Source organism: Anguilla anguilla, chromosome 7, assembly GCF_013347855.1.
Source record: "Anguilla anguilla isolate fAngAng1 chromosome 7, fAngAng1.pri, whole genome shotgun sequence".
In the NCBI taxonomy this organism is placed as follows: Eukaryota; Metazoa; Chordata; class Actinopteri; order Anguilliformes; family Anguillidae; genus Anguilla; species Anguilla anguilla.
The window spans coordinates 51,277,312-51,295,417 of NC_049207.1; the positions used below are offsets into that span (position 1 = coordinate 51,277,312).

At 42.0% G+C, this 18,106-nt stretch overlaps 1 protein-coding gene across 17 annotated transcripts in view; it reads left to right on the forward strand.

Moving 5' to 3' along the window:
• LOC118231730 (adhesion G protein-coupled receptor L3-like) overlaps positions 1-18,106 on the forward strand; it is a 219,281-nt gene that overhangs the window by 192,467 nt on the left and 8,708 nt on the right. For 9 of the 17 annotated variants that reach the window (XM_035425868.1, XM_035425870.1, XM_035425860.1 and 6 more), the window contains 4 exons: positions 392-483; positions 9,439-9,607; positions 11,740-11,865; positions 16,464-16,560. In XM_035425868.1, coding sequence (XP_035281759.1) covers positions 392-483; positions 9,439-9,607; positions 11,740-11,865; positions 16,464-16,560 — 484 coding nt within the window. Of the gene's footprint in view, positions 1-391; positions 484-6,216; positions 6,244-9,438; positions 9,608-11,739; positions 11,866-16,463; positions 16,561-18,106 lie in introns of all 17 variants that reach the window. The other 8 variants (XM_035425857.1, XM_035425861.1, XM_035425858.1 and 5 more) reach the window with 1 other exon arrangement.

Consider the following 18,106-nt stretch of genomic DNA (forward strand, 5'->3'; position numbering starts at 1 on the left):
TTGGTCAGTTAAAACAAGACCCCACAATCGCTGTTCTTGAGGGGAAAAAAAGGAAAAACTGATGGGTTTACAATGTTGTCCCAAAGTCGCCCCCCCTTCCCAACACCCCGCCCCCGGCCCCACCCAGGAATTGAATCAGGCATCTCTTGAGTTTCAAGCTCATTTTTCTGATTTGCTATACTACAATGCTACCCTTACATGACCCACCACCCTACCCTCCAAAATCTGTGAAAAATGTGAAACCACGTAATTGACTGTGCCTTTTGTTTGGACAGCTGATTGTCTAGATCCTAGGGAAATAATGAATGATATTTAATTACAAATGAATGTCCTCTCATTGAGTAAAAAAAAACAAAAATCACTAAAGTGGGGCCTGTACGGTGTGTTCCAGCTCAACGTGGTCTTCCTTGGGATTGCTCTCTACAAAATGTTCCACCACACTGCCATTCTCAAACCTGACTCGGGCTGCTTGGACAACATCAAGTAAGAACTCCCCGTTTTCTTTATGCATGACACCTCGAAATCTTTACTCACTTGCCTTGCCACTTGAATTATCCTGGTGATTGTTATTATTGTTGTTGTTGTTGTTGTTCAATATTATTAGGGTTTTGTTGCATAAAACAATGATCTGTATGATTTGTGTGATCTAATAACTGTTAAACTGGTTTGACTGTTTTAACATTATTTAAAAAAAATTAATGTAGACATTTCCAAGCTCTCTCTCTCTCTCTTGCACTCTCTCTCTCTCTCTCTCTCTCTCTCTCTCTCTCTCGGAGAGGAGGTAAGCATTTAGTAAAGATACAGTTTCAGATTAATGATCCAAGGCTTGCGTAGCCACTGAGTTCAGTCCCCCCGTTAAAGCGGTTAAGACTAAGGAATCCTGGCAGCACAGCAGGCTGTGACAGTGTACTTTATTATTCTCATTATCCTCCACGCTTTGCATCTTTTTAGCTTAAAATACTGATGAGAAAGTAATTCAGGGAACGATTACCATTATCTAAATCGTCGGATTAGCTGAAAAGGGCAGAGGACAATTCTTCCAAAATTGCCTGTTTTTATTTTATTTTTATTTATTTATTTATTTATTTGCCGTTTGTTTTGTTAGCTTTTACCTCAGCCTGTTTTGTTGTTGTGGAATATAAACTAGCCTGGTATTTTAAGCTTTTTAAGTCTCCCTTGAAACCAGCTGTGGAATTACATATAAACAAATGCATCAGCCGCTGCACCGCAAAATGTTCAGCGTTAAAACAACACTTACAGAGTGCATGTGGTCCCTATTAGACTCATATGTACTCTGTTATAGTTCAATTAACACTGGACATTTTACTGTGTGCAAAAAAGGCCGTCAAAGCAAACTGCATGACCCTAACCAATACCTCCCAGCACACAGTCTCCTCCATGCTAACACTTAGCTTTTACGCTAACCTCTACGCTACACTGACCCTCAGTCTTTGAGGGTCAGTGTGGTGCCGTGGTTATGGCACGGTCTCCGTGCCCTAACCACCGCACCGCACTGACCCGTTTACAACGTGTTAATAAAACGAAATTGACATTTTGCGATGACGAGCCTGACGTGATTGGCTCCGCTGGGCTACTGGCTGCATCGGTTCCCCCAAAAGACGTGCCAGACACCTGCAGGCTAGCAGCTGTTGTTGGTGAGAGACACGCCTCCTGTTCATTGGCCACTTGCCTTCCGTCTGGCCTGTAATATGGAAATCAGCCAATGGCGCGCAGGCGATGGCTCCTGCCGCAGATGGCACAGATGTACGTGGAGAACCAATGAGCGTGCCTGGAATTTCACCTGCGGGGGAACCAGTATTCTCCTCATTGGTGTCAAATTATTTTTACTCATTTGAGATTTGTCAAAAAAAAAAAAAAAATCTCCTTTGTTCAAATAGTACTGACTCATTTGAAGGTTTCATTCTGGTAATCCACTCTTCTATACAATTTAATGTTTTCCTCCAAATTGCATTTATATTTCTATAATTTTTCTGATATTGGTTTCTGCTGTTGATGTTCACTCTATGACATTTGCTGTACACATAATAAGTTATTGATCAAACTGGTGGGTTGTATTTGACAGATGAAACTACAAATGCAGTGCACTAGGTCTTATTATTATAACCACAGACATTCTCAAGGAAGTTGTTCAAACACTTTGGGGCAATTTTAACCTCTTACTGCACAGTATTGTTTTTCCTTTATTGTTTCACCATCACATTTAAAAAAAAAAGTAATTCTTTCTGTTAACATCTTTCATTTTCTCTTTCTTTAACATTTTCCTTTCATTTTTAGCTATCGTTATTATGATGGCTGTCTTGTTGTGGAATGGCTTTGGTAAGACGTAATGTGTTTCTGTTTCCAATCAAATTGTAACGATTGGAAATAACTTATTTCCCCTTACTGGTTTCCGTTCATCCCATTTGAGGACAGATGGTACGCTCCCCGTGTAATGTGTCAGCAAGTGCCCATTTTGTTTTTTTCCGAGCTATGCTTAAATATAGATGTCCACTGCTCCTCAGTAAACCTTCTGTTTTGATCCGCTTCCTTCTTCCTCCACTAAATAATTCAATACATCAGTAGATTTCAAAGCGTGACAACCATGCGATGAAATCAAATTCCATCTCTAAGGCAGACATTTAATATACGTTGCCTTAACTTCAAAACAGGATCTTCGGGGGTTCCTCGGGGCTGTAGTAGTTCCTGTCATTAACATAAGTAGAGATTCTGGCCTGGATACGCTCACCCTTTGTCCTTAACTCTGAGTTCAATTTAAATGCAACGGTTAATTTTGTTCCTTTAAGAAGGCCGCTTGGTGAGTTAATTTTAGTGACTACTGAGCAACCTAACTGATGCTTGTGAATACAAAAGGAACACTTCAGTTTCATTTTAAAGTACAAAAAAAGTACAAAGTCCAAAAGTGAATCCAGGCCACTGATTACATCACTCTCTGATCGAGCTTTGCTGACCTCATTGAATCTGCATTAATTTCAAACAGATCTGCATTTGTTTTCACTTGTATTTATCCAGCATTGCAAATCAGAAATTATGATCTAAGAAATGATAATGTACTAAAAACATAATTAATATGGTATGGGTAAAGGAGTTCACACACACACACACAAACACAGTCCCATACTGCTATCCGTGTGGGGTCTTCCCATTAACTACATTCATTCCGTAACCTCTAACCCTAACCCCAACCACCACATGCCTAACCTTAACCCTAACCTTAACCTAATTGGGACCCTAACCTTAAGTTCTAACCCTAAAACAGCCTCTTGACCTTGTGGAGACCAGCAAAAGGTCCCCTCAAAGCTTAATTTTCCTCATCTTTCTATCCTTGTGGGGACATTTGGGCAACTGACAATTATACATTTCTTATTTATCCAGAATTTAAAGAGTTACAAATTTTTGACATGTATTTGACCCTGGTCTAGTGTGTGTGTGTCTGTGTGCATGTGTGCGTGCGTGCGTGCATGTTTGTGTGTGTGTGTGTGTGCGTGCGTGCGTGTCTGCGTGCATGTGTGTGTGCATGTCCGTGCGTGCGTGTGTGTGTGCGTGTGTGTTTTCTAGGCTCTGACCATTCGGAGTTGCGGTCCCCTCAGTGAAGTGTTGCTCCCGACAACAGCAGCTCATTAATATGCGCCGTGTTAAACGGTCTCCACGTTCGTTTCATAAATCATTTCCCTTCCCCGCACCTGGCCCATTTATTAAACAGATACACCGGCTACACGCCCATTTATCTCAGAGCTGCAAATTATGAATCGTGATAATTGCGGACCACACCCCAGCTTGCATAGTAAATCGCAGCGTCGCTGAAGAAGACGTATCTATGAAAGCATGCGCGACATGTAGTCTCTAGATCAGTGACAGATATCTTAGTGTACTGTCGTCTATGGTGCCATGTGTTTCCACAGCGGCTTATGTAACCTTCTCTCCATATTTATGTGTGCTGTCGCACTGACCTTCAGGAAATGACACGTTTGATTGATTTGACATCGTGTCCTTTTGGAAGTTGTCCCCGGGACTCCTGCTGACCTTAACCTGAGATGACTCAGATTTTGATCGCAGGATCTCTGTGGTGTATCAACCTTCACTGACCAGTTCTCCTTTGAATTGACCAATCACAATGAAGCTTCTACCTCTTGCCAGATTTTTGTATTTTTTCCAAAAATGTAGAGGTTCGGAAAAATCATCTCAGAGCAAAAATGTGTGGTGGTCAAATACTGGAAGTAGGTGTGGAGGAGGACACATTGGAGATGTTATATGACGTTCAATTGAAAATGGGGGATTTTGAGGAATATTTGGGGACTTATGCTCGACATCTGGCATCATTGAAAGACGATATTGTTGTGCTGCAGCAGGGTACTGTATTGAACAGGTTCATCTGGTAGATGCTGGTGCTGCAGATGCTATGAAAAATGGGGAATATATTTGACAGTTTGAATGGTGATTGACCCCATTGTTTGATTATTTATTGAAGCCTTTTTTTTCTTTCTCGAGCTCTGACAGTTCTCCACAGTAGCCGGTGTTGTAAACGATGCTGTGAACTGTATTCACTGAAAGGTGCAGCGCTGCCAAAAGAGACGCTGAGGCTATCTTTTGGAGTCGTGGCGGATGCCCTCTGTGTGACAAGCAGGCTCGCTCTCTGGAGATCCGAGCCAAGAAAAAGAAAAGAGCCTCTAATCTCAAAAAATGACCTCTCACTTGGAGCCGGTTCTTCATGGGCTGCACGCCCATCATCCTTGAGCGAAAAGAGAAAATCAGGCTGCATCTCTCTTAGTGCGTACGCCCAAGAGAGAATTTATTTATTTAGCCAATGTATCCAGAACAACATGCACTGTCAATATAGGAAGGTGCATGAAATGAACATCGCACCACTGGTGAGAGAATGATCTGCTACAGCCAGTAGCGCAATGATTCAGCATGCAGTTGAAAAACACAACATAAGCATATCAGTCAATCAGCCAATCAATCAATCAGTCAATCAATCTAAGGTCTTCATTGTCCCGGAGGGACAATTTGGCTGTAGCCAAGTTAAAACAAACACTTAAGACTATACAAGATGCGGCAACGGACAGATTAGGAAGGAATGCAATTATAAAGTGGTTTAAGATGCTGTACAGTTCAGAGTGTGGGATCTCGTTGCAGTAATTGTATGAGTGTTTCCGCATCGACGGGAAAACAGCTAAATTATAATGTGTTCGCGGAGCCCAGTGAGGATCTACAGTTTAAGGGCATCATTAGCTCCTGTTATAATGGATAGTGTACAGCCACAACATCGCCATGCATCCTGCCGCTGAGGAGGAAGCAGGACAGCCATTGTGCCGCGTGTGTAGCCTTAATTATGCTTTTCATTTTGAAGGGGCTTCAAACGGCTTGCCGTCTCCCATTTGTTTGTTTCTCCGCGAAAGCCGACTTTGCCTTGAGAGGAACGGCGGTACATTTCTCATGTGCCGTTGCTAAGCTACCGATGATGTCACAATGAAATTGTAAGGCTCCGAAACCACAGCTTGGCCCTTAGGGTTTTTGTGGCCCTAAATAAGAATGTGGCTGTGGCCCCAGAGTGCTCCAACATAAATCACGTAATTGAATTGTGCGGCGCAGGGACGATTGTGGCCCTGAACGAGGGCATGGAGCGGTTGTGCCAGCGGCCGGCTCTGCTTAAAACCCTCGATCCTGTCCCGCCTCCCCGTTCCCCAGAACAGGGCGCACCGTCGGCTGCGTTCCGTGTCAGAATCGCGCAGGAAGTTCCCAACTCGGCAGGGGCTCCGACGGTGAAATGGAACTGAAATTGAAAGCTCAATTTGTCACCGCCGTGACCTTTGTCTCCGTGAGAGCTCCCGATTCCAGTGTTCTGATCTGACTTGTCTTCAGAGATCAGGACTGTGCGCGCTCAGTCACAGTTCGCAACCCGGCCGAGAATGAGAGTTTTAACGCTAGGCCTATGAACTTCGACCTGAACATCTTTCAAACATGCATTAATATGTGTCAATACAATTAAATTCAAAATAATAAATAGCGCACCCTACCCTCCGTGACCCCCCCCCCCCAAATGTTTCCTCACCTGTCATCATTTACCAAACCTTATGTATTAATTTTATTTTCATATGATTATTTTTGTTTTCTGTTAAGCGATGCTATTCGTTTCTATTCCTTTATTATGTTTTTCTTTATTATCCGTTTTATTTTCGCCTTTTCTGCATTCTTTAGCCATGAGGACTACCAGCCCGAAATCAAGTAAGAATAACTTACTTTATCGACGTCTAACCAGTTGTGTCATTGTATGGCTTCCATTCCATTGATTTAGAGGATGAACTACAAACATAGACTTAGATTTCACTTCCATTGTAAAGTTGTACTAAAACAACTATTCATCAGTAACCTGCCCATGCACATTACATTTTGTATTTTTAGTTATTTATGTTCCATTACCAGAAGTACCGGTATGTTTCAATGACTAATATTGAGTACTGTGAGCTACTAAGGGGTGGGGTTTGGTGTCCTGTTAAATCTTGCATTGTTGAGTTTTGGTAGTGACATGTGATGAGGTATTGTTTTAAAAATGAGTATTTTATTTTCACACCCATTAACAATCATCAATTCATCATCATTCTTAAGATATTAATTAAGCAGCTGGCATATATAATTACATAGTGTTAACATAGCCAGTTCAAATATCAATTAGATGACATTTAGATTAGTACCATTCATTGAGCCCTGGCCTGTCAGATCTATGGTTTACACACACCTTTGCAGTGTGGGAAGGCATCAGTCATGCATTTGCCCACCTACTTCATCATTTACCTTTGAAACATTGAAAGGTTCACCTGTACGTGCGTGCCGTCAGACGGAGCTGTCAGCTCGGGAGATAGCGTCGGCGCGCGTCGACAGCGAGCGCCGAAACAGCTGTGACAGGTTTTACGACGCGCGGCTCTGTTCCTCGTGCTAAAGCGCAAGCGTGTCGCTATAGCGATATGCCCCCACGGTCTGGCAGCGAAGGGGCGACCTCGTCGCGACACCAGGAGGGGAGCGGATGTCGGTCGCCCGGGGGGTTGCGGTAATCTCCTGGCCCGAGATCGTTTTTTTTTTTTTTTTTTTTGTTTCGCTGGACCGGGGGCCCACCCCAGATGCTCACGATGCCCTCTCCTCCAGCGACACGACCGCGCAGCTCAGCTGGCGGCCCGCGGGGTGGAAACAAGCGACAGGTGGCTGAACGCTCCCCCTAATCACGACCGAGAACATTTCAGTGACCGGACGGGCCCGCAGACACGACCGGGCGTCCCAAATATCACGTCGATTTGGACTCCTGGCGGGGGGGGGGGGCAGTGACGGTTGTTGTCACACTTTGTTTGGAATTTTATTCATTTTTTTTAACCTATAGCTTTCACCCCATACCCTGGACAAGGAGATTTGATCACCAAATGGACTGTCAAAGCACAGTAACTGTCCTGTTCTGTCACCAGCTGAGTCACATGTCTGGATCAGGGAGGTGGTTACGTGCCGTGAATCTAAAATAGCCGGCCGCAAGCTTCGGTTCGGGCATTTTCTCAGTAATGATGATACACAAACCAGATAAAAGTGAATCATTTTATGGATCAATTATAAAATTAGCTATATTAAAAAGGCTAAATCAAACAGTAAAGTTCTAGTACAGTTCAATTGCTCGCCATTATGTTATTTATCTTCTTTAATTTCATACAGGGTTTATTTTGTATTTAGCTCCAGGATGTCCTAGTTAATTGTATCCCCAAAAGATAGTTTAATGCAAGCCAGCTATCACACAGTCAAATTAAATAATAAAAATAATAAATTGCAATGCTTTATTCACTGGTAGTGGAATTAAAGGTAATTTTCAGGATTCTGCTGACCTAAATGAGGAGATGCAGGAAACATATCTTTACTTTGTGATCTGCAGGCAGAGCATGTACGTGATTTATCATGGAAAATACGACACAGACAGAATTGCCTCAATTTCTCCAGCAATGTTTCTGATAATACAGGAGAAGGCAGTGTTTAATCCCTTCGTTTGCCAATTAAAAGCATTTATTGGTGTTATGTCACATGTTACATTGTTTTTCTGTTTTGTTTTTTTTGTTTGTTTGTTTTTTCTCTTGGTAAACAAATGTTAGCATACAGCATGGAACTAATGTTTCAGATTTACAAAATCATGTCAATGGATTTAAGTGGAACTGTTGTCAAAACAAAACAAAACTTTGTACAGCAAAGATATCGTAAGAAAGAACTAATGTTCAGTTTTAACATAATAAATATGCTTGGAATAGACTTAATTGGCAGGGTTCAAAAGGACAGCGTCTCCGTCTGAGTGAAGGCCTTTTTGTGCGGCGCTTGCAGTATTGTGTTTTGTATACTGTACGGCAGTCTCTCCAGAGAGCTCACAATGGCTATGGGCCGCTGTTCTTCCAGCGGGCTTTCTTCTAACTGTCCAGCGGTCGAATGGATGACGCATTTGAGATGAAAGGATCAAGTGATAGGTTAGTCAAAGGAAAAGAAGGCAAGCGAGGCCACCGCTCGGTCTGCTTTTTTCAAGTAAAAGCAGCTTTTTTAATCAGATTTCCACTTTATTCCCCGTACCCCCAGTCATTACGCTATGTCCGTGCGATTCTTTAGGAAAAGAGTCAGTGCTTCAGGAACAGCTGTGAGTGCTTCGGTGCCGTTATAAATGGTGTAACATTTGGCTGGAGTCAAGCAAGGACTGGCTGGCTCTTGATCTGGAAGTCGTTCTTCTTGCATATCTTCAAATGATCCTGCTTCCGTGCATCTGTGCTTTGTTATTTGGTCTCGGCTGTCAAAAATGAAGGCGAAGAGGAAAAAAATGTGTTTCCTTGATGTGTGCGTTTGCGTGTGTGCGTGTCTGTGCCTGTATACTTAAGGAACAAAACATTTCTTTCTTGAATTTATATTGAAACTTGAGGCCAATGCACGTCCTGCTTTAATGAAAATTTTGTGGAAACTGGATTTTCCTTTTGCCAGAAGGCAGGGGGGCATGACCCTACTGCCTGTGTGTTTTTATTGAGAAGACGTGTCTCATCTGCATGTCCCCTTTCGAACTCCTTCTCCATAGCAGTAGCGCTTATTACCCCACAGTTAACTAATCAAATGAATTCCCTTCACAACTAGGCCTGTGCAGGAAAATGACCTTTACAATTTTTGAAAGAAATGAAAACTCCTCGTAAGACCTGTCAGTGTTCCTCCGAATATCATCACTAATTTAATTTTTTTTTTTTTTTATTGTTTAAAAAAAAAACAGTCTGTAAATTATTAACAGGGCTGGATATGAACGCTCTGAATTTAACGGCCGGAAGCATTTGAAATATGACCGTTTTTACAGTGCCAAAGCCTGGCACAGGTCCACGGTCTCACATTTCTCTTTTATAACCGTTGTTTTTCTGATTTTCTTTTTTTTCCCCTCAGATCGTGGGTTATAGGTGCGATTGCCCTGCTGTGCCTCCTGGGCCTCACCTGGGCCTTTGGGCTGATGTACATCAACGAGAGCACGGTCGTCATGGCCTATCTCTTCACCATATTCAACTCGCTGCAAGGGATGTTCATCTTCATCTTCCACTGCGTTCTTCAGAAGAAGGTGACTTTATTTCCCAAATAAAAACATTATGCGCTTTCTCGGTCTAATGAAAATGATGTCGCCTTGCTTTTAGATAGACACAAACCACATTTGATAGCGAATATTTACCCTACCTTTTAAGACTAGAAGACTGCATTTGTCGTTGTTTTTATGCTTTATGGCGACTACAGACAAGCACAGAGTGTTCTAACAGAAAGAGAGCATTTCCCTGTGGTTACACGTATCACTGTGATTAAGCACTATAATACATACCAAACTGTATTTTTAGACATTAGTTCCAATTTACTATCTGTATTTAAATGTTATATGCGGATTATCTTGTCATACTGTTTTGTGTTTTATTGGAGCTGTAGGTATCAGAAGAATTAAACTATTTAATAATTTACTGCATTCCAAGGCCCGGACCGCATGATAGAGTTAGCAGAGCTTTGGGGAAGTGTAATCAGAGTTCATATTGCGATCGCACTGGTGCAAGCTCCCCTGCAGGAGTAATCTTGTACACAGAGCTGAGATTACTCTCACGCTATTTCATCTGGGCCCGACGCTAACCAAACACCCGTAATGAACATCCAGCCAAAATCAGTCTAATCCCCCCGATATAATAACACACTTTTCCCGCCTGACATTTGGGTTTAGGCGGGCTCGGTTCATTTGGGATGCGGTACGGGGGACCCGGTATAAAATGCTTCTGCTTTCTCTGGCCCCTGTTCAATCAGCATGTTTACTTAACGTTGAATTACTTTGAAAATAAGTATGACTTTGACATTGTGACATCATTTTTTTTTTGTTCATTAATATTGGTGATTGCAATCTCCTCCTCCGTCTGTCTTTATTTTAAATGAAGGTATCAGACCAGAATTCAAATTTCAACTGACTTTGACTTGCAGATTAATGCTAGTGTTATTTATTGTTTTATTTTTTTCTCAAACATTATTCGCCAACTTAAGATGTTTGAATGCTAAGCTGTGTCCACGAAGAATAACGATGACACTTGCATTTAATCAAAGTCAAAGTTAATGACAAGTGGCTCTAAATTACAGTTAAATCTGTGCTTAAACTTTAAAAAATGTTTTAGTTTATTTTGGGGTTTTTTCTACCCACAGTGATCACATTAATCACAGTGATCTCCAAAAATTACTCAAAAAGTTTGTGTTGAGAAAGATATCGCATATTAAATGTTGATTGAATCCAGACCTGTGTCAGTATGAGGTGTGCACATCTTAGATAATCATAACCGTGTTTAAATTCTTGCTTCGTGTCAAATACCGTTTTAAGCATCTGCTTGTCTCTTCTGTTATAAAAATAAGTATTTGGTAATGAAGTTTTAATTTAATGCTGAGTGTATTTTCACTGCTGGAAAAATGATTATTTTCACAACTGGAAAGATGATTACAGCTGTAATGGTGCTATTAGCGTCTTTTCTGCCATGTTTAAGTCCTGAGGCTCACCGCTCAGTCAAAGGCGCTTGTTTCGTATGGACACCGCCGCTTTGTATTCATATACACCGTAGTCTGTAATAAAGTTTAATGGCTTGGACTGTTTTTGGCGTCTGGCTGCGATCAGCTGGTTAGCTGGCTTGCGAAGCTCCATCCAGGCAGCCTAAATCACAAAGCACATTTGGAACGTATAGATGTGCTCCTGAAATGCAGCACACGGTAAATGAAATGTGACAGCTCAATATATCACGAGATAAAGTTGCGAATCCAGATAAATAATAAAAAATAACACTTTTAAAAGGCTGGCTGCACCACGGGGCGTGTGTAGTTCGTAATCCGTCTTACCTTGGGTTGTTTTGTCGAAGGGGTGACCAGGTTTTGACCTCAAGGTTTGACCTCAGAGTTTAAGTACAGCTTTAGTTTAAGTTGTTTATGAGAAGTCAGAGAAGACAAAGAGTCCAAGGTAAAGATGGCCTTTTTAGTTTGGATTATATTAAATATGCTGTATTTAAACAGTGTGCTTCTTGGTATTACTTTGATAAAGAGTAGATTTATCTCTGTTGTATGATTTGTTGCAGACGTGGTTCAAACACTTTGTTTTGTATGTAAATATGTAAAATGAGAGGCAGATGCAGTGTTTTGCCCTGCTGTGTTGAGTTGGCCTGGACCGGGTGGCTGAGGTGTGTTACTCCGCAGGTGCGTAAGGAGTACGGAAAGTGTCTGCGTACGCGCTGCTGCAGTGGGAAGAGCGTGGAGACCTCCATCGGATCGGGGAAGAGCTCCGTTTCCCGGACGCCCGGACGCTACTCCACCGGATCGCAGGTACCCCGTCCTCCGCCAGTTCGACAGCTGGGCCACCCAGCGGTGGGTTAGCCAAGACGCATCGTTGCATACTGTATCAGGCTGAGCACACTTAGCCGTCAACCGCTAAATAAACTTCCTGCCCAGGCAACGTCTTCAAGGGATAGCGTTAACTTCTCCAAGGAACAACACTAGCTGAGTAAACATACTGGAGCACTCAACCGTCACATTTTAGAAGCAGAACGGACAACCACGTAGCTGTAGCCCGTTTTTGTGTGTCTCTTGTACATTGCGAAATGTGTGTCCTTATATGGTAATGTGTGGCCTTATATGGTAATGTGTAGCCTTATATGGTAATGTGTGGCCTTGTATGGTAATGTGTGGCCTTATATGGTCATGTGTAGCCTTATATGGTAATGTGTGGCCTTATATGGTAGTGTGTGGCCTTATATGGTAATATAGAAACTATGTAAGTTACACTGGATACGGATTTCCGAAAAGATCATTGTCATTTTTAAACAATGGCAGTGCAAGTGTCAGCAGTTTTTTTTTTTCTCTCCCTCTCTATCTCATGTCCACCCTGTTGAAATAAGAGCTAAGGCCCATTGTAGGTGTAAAAGGTTTTCTGATTGATTGTTTCTGACACGAATAGCGTACGCAGCGGAGAAGTTAAGTGCCAGCCATTAAGAGGTGTTAATTGATTTCCAGCTCAAAGGTTTTTAAAATAACCATGTAATTAACAAAGTACATTGTAAACTGTTGGCCTTGGTAAGAGATTTTCTAAATTTGCTGTGAAACCTTGAACCTCGTTCAAGCTGTATTTTATCAATATGCCCGTTGAAGGACAAACGTATGGCTGAAGATAAATATCTTTGACATTTCACACTCTTACTGTAAGTGTTTTAAAGGATCTCCGTAGACATGCTTTCAGAATAGTAATTTATTTCTGCAAATATCGAGTAAGGATTATGACACATAAATGACTAAAGGGTAACAATACAGTGCGCGGTATTTTGTGCAGCTCTCTGTAGCGCGGTAAGCTGTTTTGTCAACAAAAATTTGGGAAAATATCATATTTTATTCACTTAGATTAAAGTAAATAATTTGTTTACCTGAACCCTCACAAATTTCACAATGGAGACGTACAGATCTTTAAGGGCACTTCTGACTTTAATAGAGGTCGTCTCCGTATCCGTGTTTTATGTGAATTGGCTGAGATTCACTTTGAAGGCCTTAAACTCCTCTGTTCCCTCTGCATGAAAAGGTGCTTTTACGGGCGGACACACGTGCGGCCATTTCAATGACGGAAGCCACAGTTCTGTGTCGGAAACGGATATAATTTCAGGGTGTTCTTGTCCAGACACAGTCCTCCACGTCTCTGGACACGCCGTGAAATTTTGGTGCGGGCAGAGTCCATGAATTAATCCGGAATTATCCGAGTCCAGAAATCCCAGATCACAGTCATGGCCTGGCAGTGTGCAGAAGTTTCTGGAGATGCACACGTTGACACTACCGCTCCCGGCCGACACACCCCAAAATTTCGCTGAAATTTAACAGCTTGGATATTTTGTAGTAACTATGTCAATGCTCCCCCTTCTCCACACACGTACCGCACAAACACCTGTAATTAATAAGCCGATCTGAATATTTTAATTAAGCTAATCAAACAGGCCTTCAATGAGAAGATTCCTCTGTATTGAATAAAGAGAAGGACAAGGATTATGGTTGTGATCATGGTTAAAAATGCATGCGTCTATGATATTTCCGGGTTAATATGAGAGTTCTTCCCTTTTTGCATTAGCGTGTAGCATCACCTCAGCTGATGTTTGGTGAGTGTTCTGGCACAAAATGGCTGCCATGCATCACTCAGGTGGGTGCTACACATTGGTGGTAGTTGAGGCGAGTTTCCCCTCATCACTGTAAAGTGCTTTGTGCGTGAGAAAAGAGCTATACAAATGCAAGACATTATTATTATTATTATTATTATTATTATTATTAGGAAAATAACTGTAATTATATATCTGGGGTATCAGACTCCTGTTTAGGAAAGCCACAGCATCTGCTGATTTTCCATGCTTTTCAGCACTTTAATTTAAGCCACTGATTGGCTAATGAGTTCATGCACCTTGTTTCCAAGGCCTAAATTGGTTGCTGATTGGAAGGAAACCACAGAAACGTGCAGACACTGTGGCCCACCAGAATTGGTATTCGACACCGTGGGTGCATAACTATTGTGACAGGAAATTTTGCTGGTAATTAGAACATCATTGGAGAATGAGGCAGTGCATCCTGGTTGACCTGCTGAAATTTGAATGCTGTGACACAGCTCAGCAGATCCGTAGGTACAATGAACACAAATGCTTTCTCCCAAATGCACTCTCAGGAATGCCTTGCATGTGAACTCCCGTTAGTTAAGAAAGAACTTCCCGTAAATATTTTATGCATTTCTCAAACTAAAGCACGCTATGAGCTTCAGTTGATTTTACCCATGCTGGATTGGCAAAATTATTTAGTGTCAGAAAATGTACACAGTGCACAGTATAATTAACTTTGCTGAGAGTCAGACTGTTCCAATTCAGACAAGAATTTTAATTGGAACGGTAGCACCTGTGCTCCAAAACAGCGAAGGACAGGAAGTAACTTTTTGTGCAGACCGCTGTAATGAAGGGCATAAAATAAGCCAGCCTTCTGGCTGATGAGGAATATCACATAACAGGAAGTGCTCTTAAACGCACATAGAATGCCATGTCAGATTTCAAATCAATGATGAAAAGTTCATTGTGTTAAAGGACACATTTTTAATTTCACAATTCAGTAGTTTCTTTCAGGAATAGCAAAACACAGAGGTTAAATGAAAGCTTTTAATGCAATATAAAGTATCCAGAATAAATATCCGTGCTTAGCTTTGAAAGTTATTGTGTGGCCGCATCAACTGGGTGCATAATTTCTGAGCATTGAGAACCATCAGAAAGGCTAGCAGCCCGGCTAGGCTGTTCTCAATCACCCTTTCACTGGTCCTAACTGTGGGGAATGACAAATTAAATCCCTAATTATCTTCATTAATAATCAAATAAGTAAGCCCTAATTAGCCTTCCTGACCAAAAGGCTCAAAAAATTGTCCAATTTTTTACAGGCTGTGGGTCATTATTTAGAGGTGGAAACGCAGTTAGAAAAATACTGGACCGGCGCCAGAACGTCAGAATCAATTTCAGTATTTCAATAAGCAGAAACATATCATAGTTCTGCCTTCATTATGCGCTGAAGGCTTAACAAAGGTTTGCCTGTGGATCGTTAATCTGATCTGAAATAACACAGCTACCTAGGATGACCCAGAAATCAGATTGCGCTGCCTTGGGTGAAAAGTACAATGTAGGATATTGTGATATGTAGTGTTGACATTGTTATTTTAATGTGAACGGAAATATAATTGACCATTAAAATTCAATGTGATTTGCTATGAAAGGGCAATGTGTATATACGTGTAACTGCGGACTGCAGGACGTCAGAAAATGTGTTTTATGTCCAGAACCGTTTCCCATATCCTGTTTGCTTCTGTCCTTGATCTGGACTAATGCAAAGTAAGAGAGACCCAAGGGGGTATTTCAGGAAGCAGGATTACTGAGTTAGCCGAATAAGTGCTGAGTAAAACCCGGCGCAGCTCTTTTTACTTCTGTCCATGTTCCAGATTTGGGACGGTTCCGGGTCTTACTCAGCTGAGTCAGTAACCCTGCTTCATGAAACAGGGCCCTGATGTGTGACTAACTGAGAGATCCTTGGCTAGCCTAGCTAGCGTAGCAGACTCTCTTATTCTATGGGCAGGCATAAGCATAGCTCACAGTCATTTTAACAGGTAGGTCGCCCGGAGGCGTAGGGCGGTTTGTCAGAGCACAGTTAAGGCACTTACGTCATTTCTTTTAACCGAACATTTCCCTTGTTTGTTAGTGAAGTGGCTTCTTTCCTCCAATCTCTATTTCTGTGTATGACTGTCCTTTATTCCGTTGGCTAATTACAAATCAGTCTTGTCCATTGATGTTTTTAAGAAACGTTAATTTGAATGCTAATTGCAAATTTTACATGCAAACCGTTGTTTTTAAGGGATCAAAGTGAAATGTAGTTCAGTCGGATGTATTTCTTTTAAGAAAATTACTCGGTGAAAAGGTTATGCTTTTCTAAATTTCACTAATGAACACTGAAAATGGGTTCTGGAGTGAAGTTTAAGCATCATAAGTGTTTCGGCACAAGTATAAAACAGTCTGTCGGTAACAATTTGGCTTTTGAAAAAAGTTGCCGCTAAAATAAGAAGAACAAAAAGAAGAGAAAGAAAGAAGTGCAGCCAGAGAGGAAGTCATCACCCGCTACCTTGGCAGCCAATCAGAAGATCATGCGAGGTGGCAGTTTGATTTATAGGTCGCCTGTGCAAATAGTGAATTTCGGTCTCCAAAGCCCCAGATCCAGGCTTCAGGCCAACAGTTTACTGTTTTGTTCTGTCAGTGTAGCAAATTCTGTTGACCTGTCAGCCGAGCCACTCAATTTTTTTTTTTTTCTGCCTTCGCACAGGTTGTTTATTTATTTATTTATTTGTTTATTTGTTGTTGTTTTTTTTTTTCTTCCGTCTGCAGAGCCGGATCCGCCGGATGTGGAACGACACGGTCAGGAAACAGTCCGAGTCGTCCTTCATCACGGGCGACGTAAACAGCTCGGCGTCGCTGAACAGAGGTAATAATTAAAAGATCGCACCTCTCTCTCTCTCTCTCTCTCTCTCTCTCTCTCTCTCTCTCACTCAGTAGTTCATCAACGGGGCGACGATACGTTCTGCTCGCTCCTCGGGGACTAATGAGCGCTTGGAGCATTTCGGCGAAAGTCTGTTATCCGCGCGTTCATTATGCCACTGATTGTTCCTTCTTCACGTGCGCCATATTGATGTATTACATCACAGACACCTGCGGCTGAGTGCTTCACTGGCTCTCTGTAATGCGCTGCCTTTTTTAGTTTGGCAGTGGCTTTAACTGCAGCCCACACCTGAGCTCTCCGCACAGGGCCGTTTTTGAAATGTTTCTTTCAAAGCAACGCTACAATGTAATTTAAAGGGCTTTTCTGGCTGGGCAAATGGCCTGTTCCTCTTGCTAGAAAAAAAAAAATTACTAGGGAAATTGCTGAGTCAATTTGACGGTACTAAAAAAAAACTAAAATCATGATGAGGAACTTAGTGCGAGCTGCAGCTGCAGCGTGGATCAGTGGAGTCGTGGATGAATGAATCTCGGATTACTGAGATCTTAACATGCCTTTAAACAAACGCTCAAGTAATTTACACAATTCATATATTTTAAAAAATGATTACGTATTCTGATTAATAGATTAATATATATACGGTGCTGTACGGAAGAGAAAATGCAAATAGGGATGAAATGACTGTAAAGTGGGGAGGTGTAAAGAGATTTCGGTTGTGAAAAGCTCACGTGGAACCTGCACGTGGCGTGACACCTAAGACTGTCCATTTGACGTGAGAGGTATGATGTAGACAGGGGTCCCCTAATGGAGGGTTACACCCTGCCCTCCTCATTCTCTCAGTCTGCCTGCAGCTGAGATTCCCGTAGACACTAATGCCCTCTTATCATGACAGATGGGTGTTTTACTGGGGAAGTCAGTGTCAAGATCTCAATAATTATGCACTTAGTGAGGCCATCCAAAAATACCTTCTTTTTTTCTTTCCAACGGTAGAGGTGCTGTGAATATGGAACACGACGCTGTTAACGTATTATTTTATGGTTCGTCTCTGCAAAAAATTAATGAGAAATTGTGCTTTCGAAGTGGCCCGATGATATGTACATGGTTGTTAAGTGAGGCAAATTGATTATGCATTATTTCTCCAGATGATTTTTTAAAATTTATTATTTTTTTATCATGCAGCATATACAGAAAAGGCCAGCAAATAGTGACACAGTTATTATATTTGTGTTCTGATGTCCGGAAATTCACAGCCAATAAGCTTGTCCCCAGCTTGAGGTGATAATGGCCGCTTAAATGCGGAATTAGATTCCCCCTCATCCACTCCTCCCATCCCCGCCCCACGCCCCATCCCCCCGCCTCCTTGCTTTGCGTGTTTGTGCATCTTTACGGTACCACTCATGCATTCCACGCGCACCTGCTAAACCAGACTCCCCCTCCCCCTCCCCGGGAACCAGGAACCGGAATCTCACCTCCCAGGTGACTTTGATTTATAGTGCTGATAAATGCATCATTTTCCATTTTGGACATTTTCCAG